This window comes from Pelobates fuscus, chromosome 3, assembly GCF_036172605.1.
Source record: "Pelobates fuscus isolate aPelFus1 chromosome 3, aPelFus1.pri, whole genome shotgun sequence".
Classification (NCBI taxonomy): Eukaryota; Metazoa; Chordata; class Amphibia; order Anura; family Pelobatidae; genus Pelobates; species Pelobates fuscus.
In genome coordinates this window covers 377,139,871-377,161,529 of record NC_086319.1, presented here as the reverse complement: position 1 = coordinate 377,161,529, position 21,659 = coordinate 377,139,871, and the positions used below count along the sequence as shown (strand labels likewise).

At 42.6% G+C, this 21,659-nt stretch overlaps 1 protein-coding gene across 2 annotated transcripts; it reads right to left on the bottom strand.

The window, feature by feature from the left end:
* Window positions 1-559: 559 nt before the first annotated feature.
* ATG4D (autophagy related 4D cysteine peptidase) lies at window positions 560-20,854 on the bottom strand. 2 transcript variants are annotated; one of them, XM_063449483.1, is made up of 11 exons: window positions 20,739-20,854; window positions 17,400-17,642; window positions 17,066-17,149; window positions 9,233-9,406; window positions 6,785-7,109; window positions 3,857-3,921; window positions 3,569-3,708; window positions 2,911-2,989; window positions 2,731-2,807; window positions 1,577-1,696; window positions 560-1,129 (listed from the first exon to the last, which is right to left on the bottom strand). In XM_063449483.1, the coding sequence occupies exons 2-11, from the start codon at window positions 17,593-17,595 to the stop codon at window positions 959-961; spliced, it is 1,431 nt and encodes a 476-aa protein (XP_063305553.1). In that variant the 5' UTR covers window positions 17,596-17,642; window positions 20,739-20,854; the 3' UTR covers window positions 560-958. The 2 variants fall into 2 exon arrangements, with proteins under 2 accessions (XP_063305553.1, XP_063305554.1); XM_063449484.1 differs by having other exon boundaries at window positions 20,794-20,821.
* Between the last annotated feature and the right edge of the window lie 805 nt (window positions 20,855-21,659).

The following is a 21,659-nucleotide window of genomic DNA, read 5'->3' as shown; positions in this document are numbered from 1 at the left end:
CTGCAATATTCCCCTAGAACTAGGAGACAAGTGCAGACGTTCCTTTAACCCCTTAAGGACCAAACTTCTGGAATAAAAGGGAATCATGACATGTCACACATGTCATGTGTCCTTAAGGGGTTAAAGGAGCTTCTTGTGTGCTGTGTGGCAGCTGAAGGTGATTATTGTTGCTTCCCTTGCGTCATACATGCCTAGACAAAGCTACCCGAGGAAAATAGATTTTTGGATATTGCCAGTGTCTAAATGTAAATAAACAAACTTAGATTCTTGTATTCTAAGCAAACAGAGTGGCTTGGTTTTTCTCAGCCTTAGAATAAATATATTTTTCAGATTAAAACAACTTTTGTAAATTCTAATTGTACCTTCGAGGGAGATTAGGATGTTTTCTTGTAGCAGTGCTATCTTTGCTAGCACAGAGTCCGGAAATAAACAAAGCTTTTTTTTGTTGTTGTTAAACTCTTGTATTCCCTTTCCCTCTTCCAGTGTAAGATGGTGGGACCCAAATCCTCTCACTTGGGGATCACCGACTAGGCTTTAATTTATACAGATGCTGGGATTTAACATCTAAACGTGATTAATTTTAACCTTGAAGGCACCCTAACTATAAAATAAAGTTTTTAGACGGTAATGTTCCACTCATAATCCTTATGGTATCCCAACCTGTTTCAAGTAAGACATACAGTGGTTGAGGCCAGATGCCCTGCGTTTTCCAAGACACACATCACTTTGATATAGCGAAGGGCAGCAAATAACACACTACCCTTCTGTTTGTAGAATTCATATGCTGGAGATATGAAGTTAATTCAGTAATCAAAGCAATCCAACAGGAAGGGCAGAGCTTTCAGTGTGCCACCCACTTATTGAAAGTGACATGTCCAAGAAAACAGTGTTCTGGCAACACTAGATGAATAATCACCCGATTTAACTCCTGTACCGAGTAGGAATCTGGGTTTGATGTTTATAGGAACTCAAACTCGTCTGAGTTAGGCCTCATCAGTCTTCTCGATGTTTTGTGTTGAGTTTGTATATTCGTATATTGTGAGCCCTCCGCCCCGCTGTATTCCTGAGCTTTTCCATCTGAAATACTGAATACAGGATATTTCTCCTCTCCTGATGGAGAACTCAACACCTACAACAAGAAACCAGCTCTCTCAGTGACGGTATCATATTAGTTAATCACATCCATGAATAATTAGAATCTTGTGTATATGTATAGCAGTCTATCAGTTCTATATATTTTATATAAACCATGAGTATACCATATTTGGTAGCTGACAAGAATGAACTGCAGTAGGTGGTACGGTAAATCTGTTACTCTCCATAGCTGTGTTTCTGCGTAATCAATGAACCACTCACGCCAGCACTCCACACACTAACACCACATCCTTTGCAACTGGAATCCATCATCCAAAAGCCCCAGTCATTGTACGCTACTAGCAGGCCTTGTCCAATTGTGTGCGTGCGTCTATATACATACTGGCAAACATTCTATTATAATGTATGTTCCTGGGGTTATTAACATGGGGGAGGAGGGTAGGGGGTACTTCAGTCATAACGAGTGCCTAGAATGACTTGCCTTCATTAGATGATCACACAGTAAGCCAAAGTCTGTTTGATTTCTGGCATAGAAAGCAAATGTACAGCTGGGATCCATTCTGGTAATGGGCATCTTCCGTGGAGAATTACAGTGAAAAGACTGGATAAAACAGTAGCGAGGTTACAGAAAAACAAAATGAGTTAATGTTGACACAGAATAACACTTTGTTGCTACTGTTTACACAGTTAACTACAAAGTTCTCAAATCTTACAGCCTAATATCTAAACCAACCATGGGGTCCCATTCTGCAATTGCAATATAAGATAATCGGATCTGAAAACCCTATTCCTTACTCTTCCCATGGTCTACACTGCACTGGTAAAGGTTGCCTTGCGACAGTAAACCATTTTGTTGTTTGACGATTCAAAGGGTCTGAGTAATATGTGACTGTTCTAATCACTACACACCCAATAAGCTAGTTTCCAGCCTCGTTAATATTATAGTTGCCGTAAAGCAGCACAGCCATTTCCTCTCTCCAAAATTAGTATTTCATGAATATAAAATCTCTTTATGAAATACTCACATTGACTGTGTCCGAATTTGACCCACCTTCTCCTGCGCCCCTCGGATACCTCACCACCATCGGGGGTAATTATGCAAACACCCCAGACAGTGAAAGGTCTATTTAACTGCCGCTGTTAATGACAGCCAGTACCTTGTAGCAGCTACTAGATAACATCTGGTTTCCAATTTTGTTGCTAGTTTTTACCAGTTGATGGGCTTATAACATTTGCTTGCAAAGACACTGACCAATCGCAGATTAGTTAATGTACAGAAGACACTGGTATTGAGTTTTGAAAGTTAGCGCAGTTTGTAAAATTAGCCGCATGTTTGGAAATATACAGAATAATGCCACTAGATACTGTTTATCGACTTATTTTGAAGCATCAGCTGAAAAAATTGCTGTTGCTGCTGATGAAATTTTGACGCTGTTAAAACAGCCACTGCTCACTAACTGTAGTGACAGGCACTTTAGCGAGTACCGGCTGACTGGTAAAGAGTAGTGACAACATTGGAAAATCAGGGGTGAACTACTGATCCACTACCTATGGTCACACCGAAAGGCAGTCCCATAACTATTCAGAATAAAAAATCACCAGGGCACACACTGACTCCTGTTCATCCACATTTACCTCTAGAGGAAATCCATCCTTGCTGGTATCGATGTACGGTTGGCAGTAATGCGGATCCAGGTATAAGAGATTATTATCTGGGAAAGAATATCCAGTTCTTGGTACTGACATAATGTAAAACACTCCAATAAGGAGGGACAATGTGCTTTAGAATAATTGAAACTAAAAATCTATACATACCTTGGTAACCAATGAAATACAGGGAGTGTTTTGGTTTTCCTCCAATAATACCCAGACAGGATTGCATCCGCAAAAACTCCTAAGAAAGAAAATTTAGATAAATATAAAATAAACACATTTAATCAATTGCCCTGATTCTTACGATAAGTGAAGCATAGAAAGGGGAAATTGTAATTTTTAAAGTTCCTCTGTGTGTACACACAGTATTTCCCAAAGCCCCTAACCCATCCTGTCCTTGTCACAATCTCATACTTCCCAACTGCCCATGTATTTGTGGGGCATACCCAAATTCAGGTTTATGTCCCACAATGGGGGTCAGTGTCCTGCATCTGAGAATACCAGAGCAATGCCCCCAATCAGTGCAGAGCGAGCGTAACAATAGAAGGTACTGTTCAAAGCTGAGTAAACCGAGTAGCGCATAAAGTCCACGCACAGAGCATTTCAGCAGTACTCGGACAGGTACTGTGGCAGGCCCCACACTGGACAGCCCATGTTGAGTCAGACTAACATGCCAATTTAATGACTGCTCTATCGCTTTATCAGGTGGACACACTTCTCATCAGTCTGAATAGAAGGAGCAGGCTGTAAGTCACTCTGCTGATCATGCACCAATCAGTGACACTGTATTGAGAGGAAATCACAGATACTTTCTTCTTACCTTGACACAGTGTTTATACACAGGATTGAAGGCTTCTCCCCCTAGACGCACTGGTACCAGGACTATAACTGCCCTTCCCACAACGCTGCCGTCTGACGCAGGATCTTCACCGAGCAACTGCTCAACATCTCCCCTGTACACTGGGTTACAGAGTGCAATCCATTAATAGCAAACAGAAACTCATAATGCCACTGCACACAGAGTCTCTGTTATATACCAGTCACGCAATGAGAGTATTGTTACCTACATGTGTGCATCACATAGACAGACTCAGTGCTAGTTTCATACCTGTGCAGTCCTGAGACACGTAGACAGACAGCTCAGGCACTTGAGATGCTCTGTCTAACGCTTTCCTACAAGAAAGAAATTGATGTGAGAAACTGATAATAGGGGGAACGGTCACATCCCAAAATCATTTATATTAAATTTACTTTTCGCTATATTTAAAAATGATGTATTTTATGAGGTGTGAAATGGCACTGAATGTAGAAATGCACGGCTCTTTATCCTGCAATGGGAACCTCCATCTTGTCTCCCTGTCAGTCACTGTAATCATACAGAGAAGATGAGAAATGAAACAATGTTTTGGTTTTTCTCCTTTTCATTTTCAATGTTTTCCCTGGCATTGCCGTTTCTGCACTGGATTAAGATGCTATGTGCTAAATCTTGAATGTAAATATAAATATAAGAGAAAACATCTCATGAAAAAAGGTTAAGATATGTTACAGGTGATTTTTAATATTTTATTCAATATGCGTAAATTTCAGAGAAGTGACAGTTCCACTTTGAATCCAACCATAGTGCTGTGATGTCACACTCTGCTGTTGGTGGGTTCCATCGTTCTCTGATGATGATGTCACGTAACATTCCATGGAATGTTTTCAGGTTGCCAGGCCAGTGTGCTCCAAACTGACCGGGCAGCAACAATGAATGAGAGATGTGGCAGAAACACAAGCTACCCACCCAACTGAGGGTTAAAGGTTAGTTTCAGTTTTAAATGATCCGGACCAGCTTTTTAACAGATCAGGGTTATGCACAGCAGTGTATACGGGCAGTAATTCAAATGGATATTGGCCTACAGGCTAAAACTCTAAATGTTTTTAGTTTGGTTGTTTTGGTCAAAAAATTGAAAGTTCACTTAAATTCACTTAAGCGAATACCTCCGAGGGCTTTATTTGCTAAACACAGAAGTGTAGTGAATTGAAAACCGAATTACAAAATGGAGGATGAAAACAACCATAGCAGTGAACAAGATTTTTTTTCCAAAACGTCCATTTTAGTCTAAATATTGAAATTTGGTGTTAATTCACTTCAATTTTGTTGTTTATTAAACCCCAATGGTCGAATCGTTTTCATAAATTGCTTTATATACTGGGTAAATCTGGTTCATATCTTCTAATATATATGGATATATCCCATCTAGTCCATCATGTCACCCAACAAGATTAATTTTGGAAAGTTTCATATGAGTGTACTGGGATCTTAGCATTTAACACCTAACGCAGCGCAGGCAATGGTTGTTCACTAACGTGAGAATAATTTAAAGTAAATTTCAAATTTAAAGCCAAAGTAGCCAAAATGAAATTAGAGCCGAGTGTGAGGAATTTTCCACTTTGGCCTTTTATTTGAAATTCACTTTGAAACCACCAGTTAGTGAATAACCGTGAGAAGGTTTTTTTTTCTAAATTTGTTCAAAAACTATTGAAAAGTTGTTTAGATAAATACAAATTGTGGACTTATTCTCTAGGCCAGGGGTAGACAACCTTCGGCACTCCAGATGTTGTGGACTACATCTCCTACAATGACTTAAGTCCATAATGTTAGCAAAGCATCATGGGAGGTGTAGTCCAAAACAACTGCAGTGCCGAAGTTTGCTTATCCCTGCTCTAGGCACTATCATGTAGTATTTATGATTTCCTGGTGATGTCACGTTTGTGACATCACAGACAATGCTATCACAACATACAGATAGGATGCTCTTTGTGATGGACCTTTTCTTCTTAACATACATTAAAGGAGCGCTATAGTGCCAGGAAAACAAACTCGTTTTCCTGGCACTATAGGGTTACTATGTTCCCCCCCTCCCTCGGAGCCCCCCTCCCGCTGGTCTGAAGGGGTTAAAACCCCTTGAGCCACTTACCTCTCCTCCCCCTGCCGATGTCAACTCCGAAAGCACATGCATGGCCAGAGCCGCGCGCCTATTAAAACCGCCCATAGGAAAGCAGTACTCCATGCTTTCCTATGGACGTCCAGCGTGAGTTCAATGAGATTTTCACATTGAGGATCGCGGCCGCTAGAGGCTGGATTAACCCTCAACATAGCAGTTTCTCTAAATCTGCTATGTTTACAGCTGCAGGGTTAAAACTAGGGGGACCTGGCATCCAGACCACTTCATTGAAGCTGAGGTGGTCTGGGTGCCTATAGTGGTCCTTTAAAGATTTTTTTGTTCTTGCAGGGTAGATTATTTGCTCACAAACACACATCGTACATTGACACATTCATACGGTCTTCGAAGGCAAAATAAAGGTTGGGAAGGAATATTAGTGTTTATATATTAAGTGATGAAAATATTCCATTGCCTTCCTCATATAAAACTGATCACAGGTGTCCAATATCACCTTTCAATAACAGCTGTGCAATAACAGTGTGTCACTTTTGTGACCCACTATTTTGTATTTTTTTCATTATAATTAGTTATTTTTAATTATAAAATAACCATAGTGCAATAACATAACAATAAAATTAATCTGTAATAAAGTTGAAGATGATGACAACTGGAATCCCTCCGGCAGTTTGTACTGGAGAAGTTAGACCAATCATTCTGGTGGCTAACGCAGGTTGAAATCAACATTTACAAAATTCCTTTCACCTCGTTAGAAACTTTGTTTCTGAAAATGTGGGTGAATCAGGAAGTGATAACATATGTGCAACACAGCAGCAAAGGGAGTGAAAGGATAAGGAGATCAGGGTAGCTGGGAGGATAGAGAGAACTGGGATTAAAAATACAAGACACACAAGAGTAGAATGTCACTTATGAATACAACAGAAAGATTGTCAGCTGTGGATTACAACTACAATAATATCTGCTGAAAAAAACCTGAAGAAAGGATGTGAAAATGCATCTTTCAACTGCTCAAGTTTCCTGAAAACACAATCAAGGAGGCAGGAAGAACATTGGAAAATTACTGCCTGCAATTCTCTATCTGTGGTTCTCACCGCATAATGTGTGCCACGATACTGGGACCATACCAGTCTCCGGCCTTTTTGCCCATACTTCCACCCAAGGATACCATGTGGTGCAACCCAAATGGAGCTGCTGGGTGGTCAGAGAGCCAGCGCAGTATGTCTCGATGGATCTGCTCTTGGTGAGGGTACTGTACGACGCGTTGGTGAGGCAGAGTGTGCCACACTGAGCGGCTTCGTTCCTGAGGGTATTTGGCGGAGGAAGGCACAGGGTAGTTGAGGGTGTTGGATGGAGAAGATGATCGGATGGGTTCCATGTCTACTAAGTGCGTGTATAAAGCATTAGGCCAGAACCAGTCTAGGTGAAGAAGACACACAGTTTCAGTCTTACAGTGGACAGCCCATTTTAACATGATAAAATTGATTATATATTTCCTACCTGTTCTATGTTAAATTTTGTATTTATTGTGTATTAACATTGTTTTTGTATTTTATTGCACCCTAAAGTAACAATGCAATGATTTGTGGACCCAGGACATACTTGAAAACGAGAGAAATCTCAATATATCTTTCCTGGTAAAATATTTTATAAATAAATATGAATAAATAAATAAAAAAGTCCTGGGGGTGCAATTCTACCCTCCTGCTGTGCGAACCTGTAGCTTCTAGAAACCAAGGCAGCAATGTGAAAATTGTGACATTACTCAATCATGTACAACATATCTGACTCATTCTTAAAGAAGAAATGAAAAGATGAAAAATAAGAAAACAAATCTAAAAATAGTGCAAGGTCATTTGTACATATACAAAGAGCATACGTATATTACATACTCACATCTGAATATCCTTTTTTTCAGCAAATCCATAGGACCTGCTGCTTCTGCAGTCATCTTATTTTCAATCAGACAATGGCTGAGAATGACTCCCAGCCTTTCCATAGTGACTAAGGAAATAGCAGTAAAACCTATTGCTGCCAGAAAGGATATGCAGGTATTTTATTCTTCTCATAATCCCAAATTCAGCACCCCACAATACATCCTAGGCATCGTGGGATGCTGTGGTAATGAGGTGGGTGCATGTGACTGTGGCATCCAATTAATCTGCCTCCTTGATGGATGGAAGCAGAAAATTCTACGCATGTTTCATTCTATCGGGAGGGTGCTCAGGCCACTGTGGCCAGTGGTGTATCCTGGTTTTGTGCTGCCCTAGGCAGGACAAAACTCAGGCGCCCCCCCTCCCCCCACCCCCATCCAACCTTTCCCCCCACCCCGCATTATAAATACACACACACACACATTCACTGACAGATACACATACACTAGCTAACAGAAACACACACTCGCTAACAGAAACACACACTAACAGACACACACACACACTCGGTAACAGACAAACACACTCACTAACAGACACACACTAACAGACACACACTCACTCACTAGCAGACACAAACTAGCAGACACAAACTAGCAGACACACACACACTCACTAACCTACAAACTAACAGACACACACACACTCACTAACCTACAAACTAACAGACACACACACACTAACAGAAACACTCTAACAGACACACACACTAACAGACACACACACTAACAGACACAGACACTAACAGACACAGACACACACTCACTCACTAGCAGACACAAACTAGCAGACACACACTAACAGACACATACACACACTAACAGACACACACTCACTCACTAGCAGACACACACACTCACTAACATACACACACACTAACAGACACACACAGTCAGACACACACACTAACAGACACACACTAACAGACACAGACACACACTAACAGACACAGACACACACTCACCCACATTAACACGTTTTTTTTAAATTTATTTAAACCCCCCCCCGCCTCCTTACCTTTGGGAATGCTGGGGGGGGGGGGGGGGGGGGGAGTTGTCTCTTCCTCCCTGGTGGTCCAGTGGCTGCTGGGCGAGCGGCACTGGCTGGCGGGCGGGCGGCTGGCAAGGGAGCACTTCCTCTGAGCTGTCTGTTTAGCTCCCTCGCGCGCCGCAGAGTGAGGCTGGGAGCCGGAAGATGATGTCATATTCCGGCTCCCAGCCTCACTCTGCGGCGCGCGAGGGAGCTGAGCAGACAGCTCAGAGGAAGTGCTTCCTCGACAGCCGCCCACCAGCGCCGCCCGACCGCCCAGCATGCGGCTAACAAGACATTTGCCTTGGGCATTTGGGGGCGGCTTTTTTTGCCGCCCCCTGGAAAATGCCGCCCAAGGCAAATGCCTTGTTTGCCTCGCGGCTAATACGCCCCTGACTGTGGCCATTCTAATAAAATACATCAAGTTTGTTTCACCAGTGACACTACAAAGGTATGGGTCCAGCAACTACATAATATTAATTACCAAGTTAGTTATACGTTGGATTGTACTTTTTTTTTTTTTTTTTAAATTGACCAAGATAAAAACGAGATTGCAGTTTTAGGAAAACTCATCCTTACCTCTGGACAGAAGGTGCACCAGCAGGCCTTGTGCCAATAGCATTTGGCCGCTCCTGATCATACAGCCCCAGCCACAGTCCGTTGTGAGAAGTGTTCCTTCCAAGGCTGGAAAGTCCTTTCTATAAGTCATCCAAATTCTGGACACAAAGTCTTTTTGGAAGCGCTCAATGTCATCTGTTTAAGGACGAGATAACAAGACGCCAGGTTCGTTAATGTCACCATAAAATAACAGATATTTAGTACATTTTGTATGAAACCAGTGTAGCCATACTCAGTGGTGTATCCTGGTTTTGTGCTGCCCTAGGCAGGACAAAACTCAGGCGCCCCTCCCACCCTCCTCCCCCCCCCCGCCCCGCATTCTAAATACACACACACACACACACATTCACTGACAGATACGCATACACTAGCTAACAGAAACACACACTCGCTAACAGAAACACACTAACAGACACACACTCACTAGCAGACACAAACTAGCAGACACACACACTCACAGGCAAACACACACAGTCAGAAACACACACTAACAGAAACACTCTAACAGCCACACACTAACAGACACAGACACACACTAGCAGACACACACACTCCCTAACATACACACACACTCACAGGCAAACATACACACACAGTCAGACACACACACACACTAACAGAAACGGTCTAACAGACACACAATAACAGACACACAATAACAGACACAGACACACACTAACAGACACAGACACACACTAACAGACACACACTCACTCACTAGCAGACAAACTAGCAGACACACACTCACTAACATACACACACACTCACAGGCAAACACACACACTAACAGACACACACAGTCAGACACACACACTAGCAGACACAGGCACACACTAACAGACACACACTCACTCACTAGCAGAGATGTCTCTTCCTCCCTGGTGGTCCAGTGGCTGCTGAGCGAGTGGCACTGACTGACGGGCGGGCGGCTGGCGAGGGAGCACTTCCTCTGAGCTGTCTGCTCAGCTCCCTCGCGCGCCGCAGAGTGAGGCTGGGAGCCGGAATATGACGTCATATTCCGGCTCCCAGCCTCACTCTGCGGCGCACGAGGGAGCTGAGCAGACAGCTCAGAGGAAGTGCTTCCTCGCCAGCCGCCCACCAGCGCCGCCCGACCAGCATGCGGCTAACAAGACATTTGCCTTGGGCATTTGGGGGCGGCTTTTTTTGCCGCCCCCTGGAAAATGCCGGCCAAGGCAAATGCCTTGTTTGCCTCGCGGCTAATACACCCCTGGCCATACTACAACCTACATCAGGGGTTGTCGGCTTTCATGGTGGGCGGTGGTGGATTTTGTGGCACAGGCCATGCTATGAGCTCTCTCAGGCCCACTGGTACTTAGTTCCAGCAGAGGGAGGGAAGGACCAGGGAGGCAGTGTGTTCCTCTCACAAGCAGGCTGGTTGGCAACTCTCCGATACAGTGGCAACTCTCCGATACAGTGCTGTGCTCGGGGGAGGACAGGAGAGTCAGCCTACAGCTAGAGGAGCTGATGACTAAAGTGTACATGCCACCACAAAACCACCATAGCTTGCAGCGTTATGTATCCATTCCCTCAAAAAAGGCAAGAAGAAGGGAGGGGGAGACCGTAGGATAAATTTTTTCACATTTCAACCACCCACACACAACATTGACCCTATGCAACACACAGACACACACACAAATAGAAAATAGAAAAAAAGGGGGGGAGGGGGAATTAGAAAAAAGGGGAGACCTTTGTTTGTTCTATACGAAAATTAAACCAGATATCAAATATTTAGTCTGACAGCACCAGCCTCAAAGATCTCATTTTTCATTAATTAAAGGGTCATTTAGATTTACCTTTTTTCCCTCACATTTAGCTTTATAAAGTTAAACATTATTAACATGCATAAAGTAGAAATATATATATATATGTATATATATATATATATATATATATATATATACACATTTCCGTACATATTTTTGTAAAAAAAAAAAAAACATTTGCACTTGTGCAAAAAACAAAACTAAACAATAGTTACTGCAACACTGTTGGGTAGTAAGGAAACTTTACCATCAATAAAGATAGAAAAGCGGGTTAGGTATTAAAAGGTTGACGATCCCGGACTACATGATCCCAAAGTTCTGAACTAATTATTGCCCTTCTGGTTGGATAGTATAGATATTTATAATTAAGATGCAGAAATACCCTATTCTCCAGGCCCTGCTTTTGTCAAACTGTTTAATAATAATAATAATAATAATAATAATAATAAAAACACCTACAGGACCATTACATTAAATAGTAGTGGTTAGGGTGTGCTTTAAATAGGTGATCTCTTACTGTGACAGTCCTAACTGGATTAATATGCAAAATAAAAAAATAAAAAACAAAAACATTTATAGCTCCTACAGCAAGAATATAACAAATATCTCATAAAATAAATTACTAGAAAAATGGTGCAATATGTTAAAAGTATGAATGTTACTATTGGTAGTATAAGTGAATACTCAAGTATCAGCACTTTGCTGTTCTTGTGCAATAAGGACATTTGCAATGGAAAGGGAGCAGGATGATAACATGTTTGACAGTCACTCGTCATGTGGAGGAAGAGAACCAGTTATACATCACAGCCCATTATCCTCCAATTATTTGTCTGTTGTCACTTTCACTCCTTTTATCACTTGCCACTTTGAGGGACATAACAAATGACATTGGAAAGTAGGAGACAAGTGATGTGTAGCGGGGAAAAAGGATGTAAACATACCTTTGCACTCACACATTTCCCATTCACACTTTCCCCCCTGCATACACACACACTGACTTCAAAAATTCACAGACACGACTGCATACACAATGTCAATCCACACATACATCCATGCAACACACTGGCCCTCCACAAACATACATCCCTGCATTGACACACTCACCCTCCACACAAACAGATCTATTTCGGCAGACATACTGGCCTGCCACAAATATACCTCTGCATTCAAACACTAAACCAACAATAACATTAGCACTCCTGCATACACATACATACCCACTGGCCTTCCACACACTTACTACACTACATTAATACACTCACTGACCCACCACAAAAATATATCCTAGACCTAGCTTACTTAAGACAGGAACACTAAACCGTTAGTATACAGGTTGTATTCCTAAAACTCTAGTATTTCTTTAAGTAATTGTATTGCCAATAGCTCAATTTTTGTAGCTGTGTAAACGTGTAACTTCTACAGATGGGTAAAAATATTTTTTTGCAAATTGAAGAAAAAGAAAACAAAAAGTGAAAATATGCAAACAGGGGGGGCGTGGCCGGGACACTGAAGGGAGCAGACGCATGTCGGACAAGCTCCCGCTACACAAACAGCAAAAGCAAGCTAAAAGGCGATTTCTCACCCTCACACCACTGGGGACCAGACCCAACAACACCCGAGATGGGCAAGAAGACGAAGAAACTCAAAACCCTCGCGGGGGACGGCTCCAGAAGCATCTGCGACATGCTGCAGCAACCGCGGCCTAGACCCAAAATGGCATCGCCTGCGGACTCCACCTGTCCCTCCTCCGACGAGGAAATCCTCGATGCCCCTGATGCCATCCCGAGATCGGTGGGCCCAAAAGCATCCTCACTGCAAGGTGACCCTCAAGCCCCAGCTACCAAGGGCGATATTCAGGCCCTGATGAACAACATAAGGGCCTTTTTTAACGCAGACCTAGACATCATCAGGGAGGACATCTCTATGGTCACGGCCAGAGTGCGAGGTGCAGAGGAGTCTGTCTCCACCATAGCCCAACGCCAAACAGGCGAAGCAGAGCAGATCCTGCAACTTCAGACCGCACAACATTCCACCCAACTTCAAATGGAGGCGATGGAAGATGCGAGAAGGCGCACGAACCTCAAGATTAGAGGCATTGCAGAATCGGTGGACAACCAAGAACTGCCGCATTTCATACGCCGCCTATTCGCAGCCATATTGCAACAAAGAATAGCCAAAAATATACAACTAGACGGCTGTTACAGACTAGCCACCTCAGCTAGAGCCCCGGCAGGGGCACCTCGAGACGTGATGGTATGTTTCCTTATGTTCCGAGACAAGTTGGCGGTGCAAAGAGAGACCAGAAACAAAACACCTTATCCCTTCGAAGAGATGCAGCTCCATTTCCTGCAGGACCTATGCCGCTCCACCCTTACCTGGAGAAGATCCCTCCAACGGGTCACGCAAGCACTGAGAACAACTGGAACCGCATACAACCCTGATAGCCACGAAAGACGGCCGCAACCATACTATCTCCACGGCGGACGAAGCTACATCTTTCCTGCAAAAGCTAGGCATTGCTCGGCCCGAGCCGACCGCCTTGGGACATACAGACACTTGGGACGTTTCCGCGATAGTCCCGTTTACACCCCGAGCCGGGACTTACACAGGCTGAAGCCGTAGGGGACACTTGATGGCGAGAAAATTGCAGACCGAAAACCACATAGTAACACCCTCTGGTTACCCATGTATTTAGTTAAAGTTAGATGTTGTACCCTTCAGTTTGCTTGTTTGCTCCCGACAGCACCACGCCGGTCTCTATAACATCTTAACCGGTGCCCCTCCCGCCCCCCCCCCCGCGCTCAGGGGTCACTGAGCGGCACCCCACAATACATAGTATATGCCTAACGACGCTTATTGACAGCCATTAATGCTCCTGACTCTTATGTCAACATATGTACCCCTTCCTGGTATATGATATCCAACATTAGCAGCATATATACTCCTTATAAATTTCACAAGCCCTGTAGTGATCACAAAAATACTCCGCATTCAAATGCATAAAAGTCACCCATGGTCGACATGCTCAACGCTTAAACATTCTCAAACTAGACGTTATAGCCACCCTTGCCCTTACAACCATACATATTATCAACACGCGTCCCTAAGACTCCTGTTACATGCTCGTGTTATTATAGGCACGCAATGACAGCACAGATATTCCTCAACGGCACATAAAACGGCATAGTGTCAGCATTTATAAACCTTGTATGCTTCAGAGCTATGTATTATATGTATCAGCAACTGTTTTTACTTATTTCACCCTTGTTTTAATTTCTTATTCTTTATTTTTGAATATCCCATGTAACATCAGCACTGCAATCTTTACATGTTTATATGTTTATACAGTCGTCCATTCTCAGCGTAGATACGCCTTCAATGTCTCTAAAACCTTATGTTCACGACACTTTTGTTCCTAAAACGTTATTTCAGTTATACAATGTCGGCATGCATAATACTGTTCCACTTGCCTTACAAAAAAAAACAAAAAAAAACAACGGTGCTGCTCTTCATAACATGTTAATGGATCTTTTTACTCGAAATGCCTTTGATAAAATGTTAATAACATGTCGATGTAATGCCCTGATACTATTTGCACCACAAAAATAAAGAATTGAAAAATAAAATTAAAAAAAATATGCAAACAGAACAAAAGTCCACTATTTGGAATATATTCAGTAAAATGTGAGAATTGGAGGTATCTAAATAATTTTGTCAATGCACTGTATATTTCTTGCAGACGTGTCATTCAGCGGGTATATAGTTTGAGCCCAACTTTGATGATACTTTTTCTTTCTGGTTTATTTGTTTTTTAAACTTTGTTCACATGGTAGAAACAAGCAACATGATATCAAATATGTTGAGGTAGGTTTAATTTAATCAGTTTAGCCAAAAAAGAAACAAGCAAACAGAATTTATGAAAACACAGACATAATTTAAGATCCTGATACTTGCTTACAAATCTCTACACAATGCTACACCGACCTACTTATCCTCACTCATACACAAATATGTCCCATCTAGGCCTCTACGCTCTGCAGGAGACCTACATCTAACCTCTGTTCGTACTCCTGCCTCTAATGCGAACCTTAAAAACTTCTCTAGGGCTGCACCGTTCCTATGGAACACTCTCCCCCTCTCTGTTAGACTTTCACCCAATCTCCACTCCTTCAAAAAATCTTTAAAAGCGTACTTCTAGAAGAAGACCACAAGCTTACCCTCAATAGACGAAATGAAAGCATTAATGTCTTTGACTACAGATTATGAGCTTACCATGTGGAACCAGACCAAAATTGGGAAACTAAGCCTAAAAGTAGCTAACTGCTGGAAAACCTATATACATATATAAGAATGATATAAGCTAGTTACTATCAGAATATAACTCAGTAAAAATCATTAAAAATCAATAATAACTTTTACATTTCGGTTTAGCCCCTTGGGGACCAGGCTTCTGGAGTGAAAGGGAGTCGTGACAGGTCACACATGTCGTGTGTCGTTGAGGGGTTAAATGAGCCTCTATTACTCACCCAGGCCGAGCTAAAACAATCTCAGATATACATAATAAGTAGGACATATAATCCATTTAATAATAAGCAACCAAACTAAATAAATATAAGTCTCTACTATTAGACCGGCTTAAATACTTGAATGCTATGGAGTGAACCTTCTCCTTTTTTTTTTTTCTCTCTCTCTCTCTCTCTCTCTCTCTCTCTCTCTCTCTCTCTCAATTACAGAGTGGACACAGTGGTACCCACTAGGTTAAATACAATAAATATGGAGAGGATCTCTATACTCATTATTAAAATGCAATATGATAAATGCATAATATTGTATGAACAATTGTATTGCTAAACTGATTAGTCAACGCTACTGACTGTATCCCCATCCCTTTCTTTTTTTTTTTTATAATTTGGAAAAATAAAGAAAAAATGCAAATTGCACAAAATAAAAGCGTACTTCTTCAGGAAAGCATATCAATTAAACTGTGAACAGCTTTCACTCCCCGCACCCTGATTCCTCTCCTGCAACTGACATCAAAACAAACACTAAGCCCTCAATGAACACTATCCTAACAACCTACTTTTCTACCCTACCCTTACCTTTTGTGTCACATTACCCCACTCCCTCTAGCATGTAAGCTCATTGAGCAGGGCCCCCAACCCCTCTGTTCCTGTGTCCAATAATAATAACAGGGGGAGGGGGTTGCAGGCGCTTGTCACTATCTTATCCTTCCCCACTTGGATTGCTTAGGTCACTAAGGTATGTGGTATGGGTACTCTATAGTCGCACATCAGACTGATCCCAAAAGAGTTGTCCAGAACCAAAATGCTGCCAAGTACTCCGTATACAGAATGAAGCAGGAACTACTGAATTAATGCCAGTTCTTAGTGTTCACATACATTCTGTTCTTGTTTAATTTATTTAAATTGTTAACTAGAACACTAACACACAATGCTGCCTTTGCATATGTTTTTTTTTTAAGTTTATCATATTTAATCTCTGTGCTTTCCTAGAAGAAAAAAGGAAGCAAGGACAGTAAAAAGGGTAATTTGTATTCGCTATATTACTGGAAATCACGAATTTGTCAAAACAAGATTATCCTATTTAGTTAAAACCTTCCAGTTTGCATATTACCCAAAGCTATTTTATTAACAGAAGTCAGTTTGTTTCTTTATAGTCCTGGGTAAACGTGTACATCTTCTCCTGCTTTAATTTAAACAACAGGATTTCTGGCCACTAAAAAAAACAGAAAGCCAAAGTGTCCTATTACTGGCCACTATGACAAATACTTGAAAAAGCTCTACTGTAGACTCAAACTTGATTGAGTTTGCAAAATTTTCACATTATTAACTAATACACACATAACTTTACAAAAACAATATTGTGAAGGAAAAATAAGTTCCACTGTATTTCTGGAGGATTCTATAGCCAGCAAATAGCTTCCTCTGTACAGACAATTACATGAGAATCGGAATATAAAGCCCAAATCCAATATCCACCAGATACTCACCATCAAATCTGAAGTTATAGAGTTCTCCAAGTAAATAAAGGGGCATCGTTGTACTAAAATGAGTTTTCATTTTCACTGTCCATCCTAGAAAAGAAAAAAGGAAAGCAGAATTAAATGACCCTTAGGTAGCATGCTTGTACCGTATACATTTTTCCCATGTCAGATTAATCCACCGCCGTTGACCATTGCTCATTCCAGTGTCGTGGTCGAAAGAATGCCTAGATGAACCAGAAATGCGAGGAATGGATATACAACATGTACATTCCTTGATTTGCCAGTAATTACTGGGACCGTAGGAAAAAGGCTGCGCGTCCCAGCTTACAGAAATTCTTACCATATTTTACATTGTTCCACGCGGTCAACAGCTTGCTCTTGATCTTATCCACCTCATCAGCCTCACCATCCCGGGAGGCTCCTTCCGAACCCATCTTGGTTTGATCATTACGGCTGCTAGGGTTTTTGTGTCCCATTGTTCGTCGTGATGCTTCTGGGCTCCCATATTGAACAGCGGTGGGGGAAATTGAATTCATTTAATTGCTGTGGCCTTCCAAAAAGAGGGACTGTGGTAACGGTCACACTGAGGGAAGAAAGGGGGCATTTAGTCAGATTGTTTGAATTTCTACAGGTTTTACAATTCTACACTGATCAGTCACAACATTAAAACCACCTGTCTAATATCGTATAGGTCCCCTTTTTGCTGCCAAAACAGCTGTGATGCGTCAAGCCATGGACTCCACAAGACCTCTGAACATGTCCTGTGGTATCGGGCACCAACACTGTACTTTTTTATTAACTTCTTAAAAGAAACACAAACGTATTCCTGACCCTGTAGTGTCAAAATCACTATCTAGCCACCCCCTATCCCCCTTAAATATAATAAAATTGTGCCTTTATTCCAGTCTGCAAATGCTGGCTCTGCCCATGATCTGCCTGCTTGGCTAACATCATCAGAAGTTATGATAATCTGAGCCAATCCCAATGCTTTACCATAAGAAAGCCTGGTGTGAAGCCAAATGCCACCCTGGCCAATCAGCATACCCTCATCAAGATGTAGTGAATCAATGAGATTGATAGGAGAAAAGATCAGTGTCTCCATGCAGAGTTTGGAGACACTGGGTGGCAGTAACACTGTGCAGCACTGACCCAGGAAGCACCAGTAGCAGCCATCTGAGGAGTGGCCAGTGGAGCTATCCCTAGGCTTTAATGTAAACACTGTCTTTTTTTTCTGAAAACACAGGGTTTACTGCAAAAAGCCTGAAGAGAATGATTATACTCCCCATAACAAATACAATAAACTGTAGATGTTCTAGTGACTATAGTGTCCCTTTAATAATTTATACAGTGCTAACAAATTAATCAGCTCTCGATGTACTGCATACATGGTATATTATCGATATTTAGTTTGACAACCTGATACAAGTAAGTAATTTAGGTATTAACGGCCTGCAGGCTTCCAATTGAATGTGCTTGGCAACAGATGTAAAATGCAAATGCCAAGGGAGTACAGACACAAATTCCATTTCTCAAGCCTCACATTGTGTCTATGAAGATGCTTAGTATCACAGCCTCATAGTTCAGGATGAGGACATCTGAAGGACGTAATCAGAGGTAGGCTGACTAAAGCATAAGCTGCATTGGCTGTAACACACACACACACACACACACACTGAATTTGTGGGAACTCAAAATTGATTTTAAATTGTAAGCTGAAAACTGAATTGTAATTTATTTTATATTAATATGCAAGTAATTTAAAACTTTTACACAATTCAAAATTTGTGTCAACCTCATCCTCCCCCCACTCCCCATGGTGCTGGTGAGCTGAACTCTATAAATAGATAGGAAAGGTCAATGGTTACTGGACACAAAGGAAGACTTGGCTAAGACGTGTTAAGGTTGACACATCGTTCGATACAATCTTTTTGACAATTGCAACTGTGCACCTAATTTTAATTTTTAGATTGCATGCCCATTCACCTTATAGAAGGAGTAACAACGTTGAATGGTCCCAGGTATTCATACACCAAAATCACTCCAATTCATCCTATACATCAACCTCCAATGTCCACTTTGCAGGAGCCTCCATTGAGGTCTACAGAGCCACCTCCAATGACACCGATCCAGACATCTCCAATCACACCGACACAACCGTCTCCAATAACACCGGCGCAGCCCTATCCAGTGACGCCGGCACAGCCCTCTCCAGTGACGCCGGCACAGCCCTCTCCAGTGACGCCGGCACAGCCCTCTCCAATGACACCGACACAGTTAACACAGACATCTCCAATGACGCAGCCATCTCCAATGACGCCGCCGCAGCCATCTCCAATGACACCTATACACTCCTCTCCATTGACACAGCTAACACAGCCCTAAATGACACCGACGCAACCTTCTCCAATGACACCGACGCAACCATCTCCAATGACACCGACGCAACCATCTCCAATGACACCGACGCAACCATCTCCAATGACACCGACGCAACCATCTCCAATGACACCGACGCAGCCATCTCCAATGACACCGACGCAGCCATCTCCAATGACACCGACGCAGCCATCTCCAATGACACCGACGCAGCCATCTCCAATGACACCGACACAGTTAACACAGACATCTCCAATGACGCAGCCATCTCCAATGACACAGCCATCTCCAATGACACAGCCATCTCCAATGACACAGCCATCTCCAATGACACAGTCCTCTCCAATGACACAGTCCTCTCCAATGACACAGTCCTCTCCAATGACACAGTCCTCTCCAATGACACCTACACAGCCATCTTTAATGACACCTACACAGACATCTCCAATGACACCTACACAGACATCTCCAATGACACCTACACAGACATCTCCAATGACACCTACACAGCCATCTCCAATGACACAGTCCTCTCCAATGATACCTACACAGCCATCTCCAATGACACAGCCATCTCCAATGACACCTACACAGCCATCTCCAATGACACAGCCATCTCCAATGACACCTACACAGCCATCTCCAATGACACAGACACAGCCATCTCCAATGACACCTATACACTCCTCTACATCTCCATTGACACAGCCCTCTCCATTGACACCGACACAGCCCTCTCCATTGACACCGACACAGCCATCTCCAATGACACCGACAAAGCCATCTCCAATGACACCGACAAAGCCATCTCCAATGACACCGACAAAGCCATCTCCAATGACACAGCCATCTCCAATGACACAGCCATCTCCAATGACACAGCCATCTCCAATGACACAGCCATCTCCAATGAAACCTATACACTCCTCTACATCTTCATTGACACAGCCCTCTCCATTGACACCAACACAGCCATCTCCAATGACACCGCCATCTCCAATGACACCGCCATCTCCAATGACACAGACACAGCCATATCCAATGACACCTATACACTCCTCTCCATCTCCATTGACACTGTCCTCTCCATTGACACAGCCCTCTCCATTGACACAGCTGCACCCCATGTTACCCATACAGCCACTTCCAATGCCAGCTATATACCGCCCCACCCCACAAACTAATTCAAAGCACCCAGTTATTAAACCATAACAACACTAAGTACCCGGAACTGTGATCCCAAACCTACCCTACCCCCCTGAGACAGAATAAAGCCCATGGGAGCAGCTCTGTGGTTTCTCACCTCATCTTCCAGTAACACCCCTACCGGAAGTCAGGGCACCTGTCGCTGCCAGCACCTGAGCCGCCCCGCCAGCACCACTAAGCCACTCACAGAGAGCGATACTTCCTGGTGGGCGTGTGACGTCACAGGCATAACTCCGCCTCCAGTCACAAGCCGTGGATGTACAGTGCTGGAGCCGAGCATCGGCGGCCATTTTTCCGAAGTTCAACTCTCACGTTTGCTGAACTCCGCCAAAATGGCGGCTAAGGGTGTTTTATAAGTCTCTTTGTGCAAAGCAGGGACAGATTATAGTCTTCAATGTGGTTTAACCAGCCTGGCCAGCATATCAGGTCATAGGCACAGTTAAAACAGCTGGTGTCATATTCTACGTCATAATTACTAATGTGAGGGTTGGGATTTGTGTAATAATGACAAAGTTACAGAATTTAGAGTTTAGTGCTGGTTTTATTTTATCATGGATGTGTGGCTGCAGGAGACTCTGAGAGGGTTGTATATTAAATAACAAACTGTAGTGAATGGAAAACAATTACAAAATGTAGTCAAGAAAAAAATAACAACCCACTATACCGCAAACTAGGTTTAAATTAAATAGACGGCAAACAAGACACATGACTATAAGTAATCAGAGAATAGTAACAAAATATGATAATATATTGCATACGTCTGGCACAGCGGTCAATGTACTTAATTTTGGTTTGTCCTACTCAATCCTATCGACTGATTTCTGTTACAAGTTTAACATACGCAAGGCAAGGTGCTATCAGAAGTCGTACTGCAAAACATATTTTAATCCTTTAATTTATTGCTTAACCCCTACCAAATATGTCGACCCTACACTTAGAATAGCTGTGTTTATCAAATTGTTTGAGTTGTGTGTGCAATTCGCTGCTCCCGCACAACTTGGTACGAGCAGAATGAATG

Excerpts from the sequence above, each read along its gene's own strand:
- ATG4D (XM_063449483.1), bottom strand. The coding sequence starts at position 17,595 with ATGAATTCAATTTCCCCCACCGCTGTTCAATATGGGAGCCCAGAAGCA. Across the intron at positions 2,808-2,910 it reads GTATTTCATTGGTTACCAAG|ATAATAATCTCTTATACCTG; the intron begins GTATGTATAGAT and ends ATTCTTTCCCAG. Across the intron at positions 1,130-1,576 it reads TGTGTGATCATCTAATGAAG|GTGTTGAGTTCTCCATCAGG; the intron begins GCAAGTCATTCT and ends TTCTTGTTGTAG.